The sequence below is a fragment of the Crocuta crocuta genome, unplaced genomic scaffold (assembly GCF_008692635.1).
Source record: "Crocuta crocuta isolate KB4526 unplaced genomic scaffold, BGI_CrCroc_1.0 scaffold528, whole genome shotgun sequence".
Lineage (NCBI taxonomy): Eukaryota > Metazoa > Chordata > Mammalia > Carnivora > Hyaenidae > Crocuta > Crocuta crocuta.
In genome coordinates this window covers 1,847,244-1,849,000 of record NW_027530010.1, presented here as the reverse complement: position 1 = coordinate 1,849,000, position 1,757 = coordinate 1,847,244, and the positions used below count along the sequence as shown (strand labels likewise).

The following is a 1,757-nucleotide window of genomic DNA, read 5'->3' as shown; positions in this document are numbered from 1 at the left end:
GCAAAATAGGTCTTCTCCAGCTCCTTCTTGTACTGCTCCACCTGGTCCTCGTGCTGCGCCCGCAGCTCCTGCAGCGCGTCCGCCAGCCGGCTCTCGAACTCGCGCTGCTTGCCGTTGTCGATCTCCACCAGCCGGGTCTCGTGGCGGCGCTTGGTCTCTCTCAGCTCCTGCGCGGGCGGGTGGGACACGGAACCCAGATCAGAACTCGCCTCGGGGGAGGAGGCGGCCCGGGCCCCCTGCCCCGGCCTACCCGTGAGTGGGGCCCCTGGCCTCCCACCGTAAGCCGGGGTCCGGGCGCCGGCACCCCGCGCTCTGGCACCTGGGCGGCCGAGCCCTGCCCACTGCTGCCCCCCAGCCCTGCCCCTCCGGCGCACGGGGCACAGCCCCCACCTCGCTGTAGATGTTCTTCTGGAAGTCCAGCTCCTCCTTCAGGGTCTGCAGCCTGTTCTCTGCGTCCACCCGTCGCAGCATCTCATCCTGGAGTTGCTTCTTGGCCTCGCCCAGAGCGGCCTCGAGCTGGGAGGAAGGAGGCAGAGGTGAGGGACAGGCCCAGCGGACGGACAGCCTCAGCCATCATGGAGAGAACGGGGTCCGTCACTCGCCGGAGCCACCCCGGGCAGGTACTGCGCTAAGAAAAGGAAGGAGGCCCCACACGCAGCAGGTGCTCCACAGGACGCATGTCCAGAGTACAGAGGAAGTGCGGCGTGCCTGGGGCCGCAGGGGGGTCTGGGGAGGCCCCCAAGGGGCTGAGGCCAGCAGGACAGGCTCATGGGATGTGCCGGGGGCGGGCTGGGGACACCCGTGCCCACAGGAGCAGAGCCCGAGTAAAGGCCCGGAGGGGTGAGGCACATGGGCTGCAGGGCCCTCGTCAGTGCCGCCGGAGCCGGCAGGTGCCCATGCAGGGCCCGGGGCTGGCAACACGGGAGGGCGGCTGCGCAGGAAGGCAGGGGCTGGCCTGGGGAGAGATGCCCCCTTCTCCGCCACAGAAAGATGTCTGAAGTTTGAGTGGCAGAGCCCCTCTCCCAGATTGGGGTGCCAGGGAGGCCTGCCGGCCGGCACACCTGCAAGCAAGATGCCTGGAGAAGGTTCCAGTCCAGGCTTAGCCCTCAGCCCGCTGGCGTCCCCCGTGTGCTGGGTGCACTGGGCGGAGGGGCCTTGGAGAGGGCAGGGCCCAGAGAGCTTGGCCCCTGACCCTGGTCCTAGCCCGGCTCTGAGCAGTGAGGCTGCAGAACCGGGAGCAAGCTGGCTTCTCTGATTCTGTGCCGAGCTTGTGATGAGAGACGAGAGCACAGGACAGACAACAAAGCGCTTTGGAAGGAAACGCAACAATACACACGCCCGGCGTCAGGAACAGGCGTCCTGCACGTGATTAACCATCCACGCCCGGCTTCAGGCCGGCTCTGCCTTCCAGAGACCTCAGCTCTCTTACAGGACGGCCAGACCAGGAGGGACCCAGGGCCAGGCAGGGTTCGTCGCGGACTTAAGTGGAAACGTCTGCGGCCTATTTTATCGTATTTATGAACGTAAGCTGTATGCCCGCGTGAGGCTCCGAGCCCGACTCGCACGTTCTCACGGCCAGGCGCCCAGCTGCGGACGACTGTGCGCCCGCTGGGCCTGAGGCCCGGGCAGGAGGCGGCCAGGCGGGGACAGGTGAAGTGGCGCCAGGGCAGGAGACGGGCTCTGAAGCCCCGTCCGTGTAACGGGACCGACAGGTGCCTCAGAGAGCGAGTGGGCTGAAAGGGTGGGCGGGGGGGGCC

At 67.7% G+C, this 1,757-nt stretch overlaps 2 protein-coding genes across 2 annotated transcripts in view; one reads left to right on the top strand and one right to left on the bottom strand.

The window, feature by feature from the left end:
- Window positions 1–1,757, top strand: part of RIT1 (Ras like without CAAX 1) — a 245,244-nt gene that overhangs the window by 63,623 nt on the left and 179,864 nt on the right. The window lies entirely within an intron of this gene.
- LMNA (lamin A/C) overlaps window positions 1–1,757 on the bottom strand; it is a 15,871-nt gene that overhangs the window by 3,564 nt on the left and 10,550 nt on the right. Inside the window, exons 3-4 of the mRNA XM_077764165.1 lie at window positions 391–516; window positions 5–167 (exon numbers count right to left, since the gene is read on the bottom strand). Of these exons, the coding sequence (XP_077620291.1) occupies window positions 5–167; window positions 391–516 (289 nt within the window). The remainder of the gene's footprint in view (window positions 1–4; window positions 168–390; window positions 517–1,757) is intronic.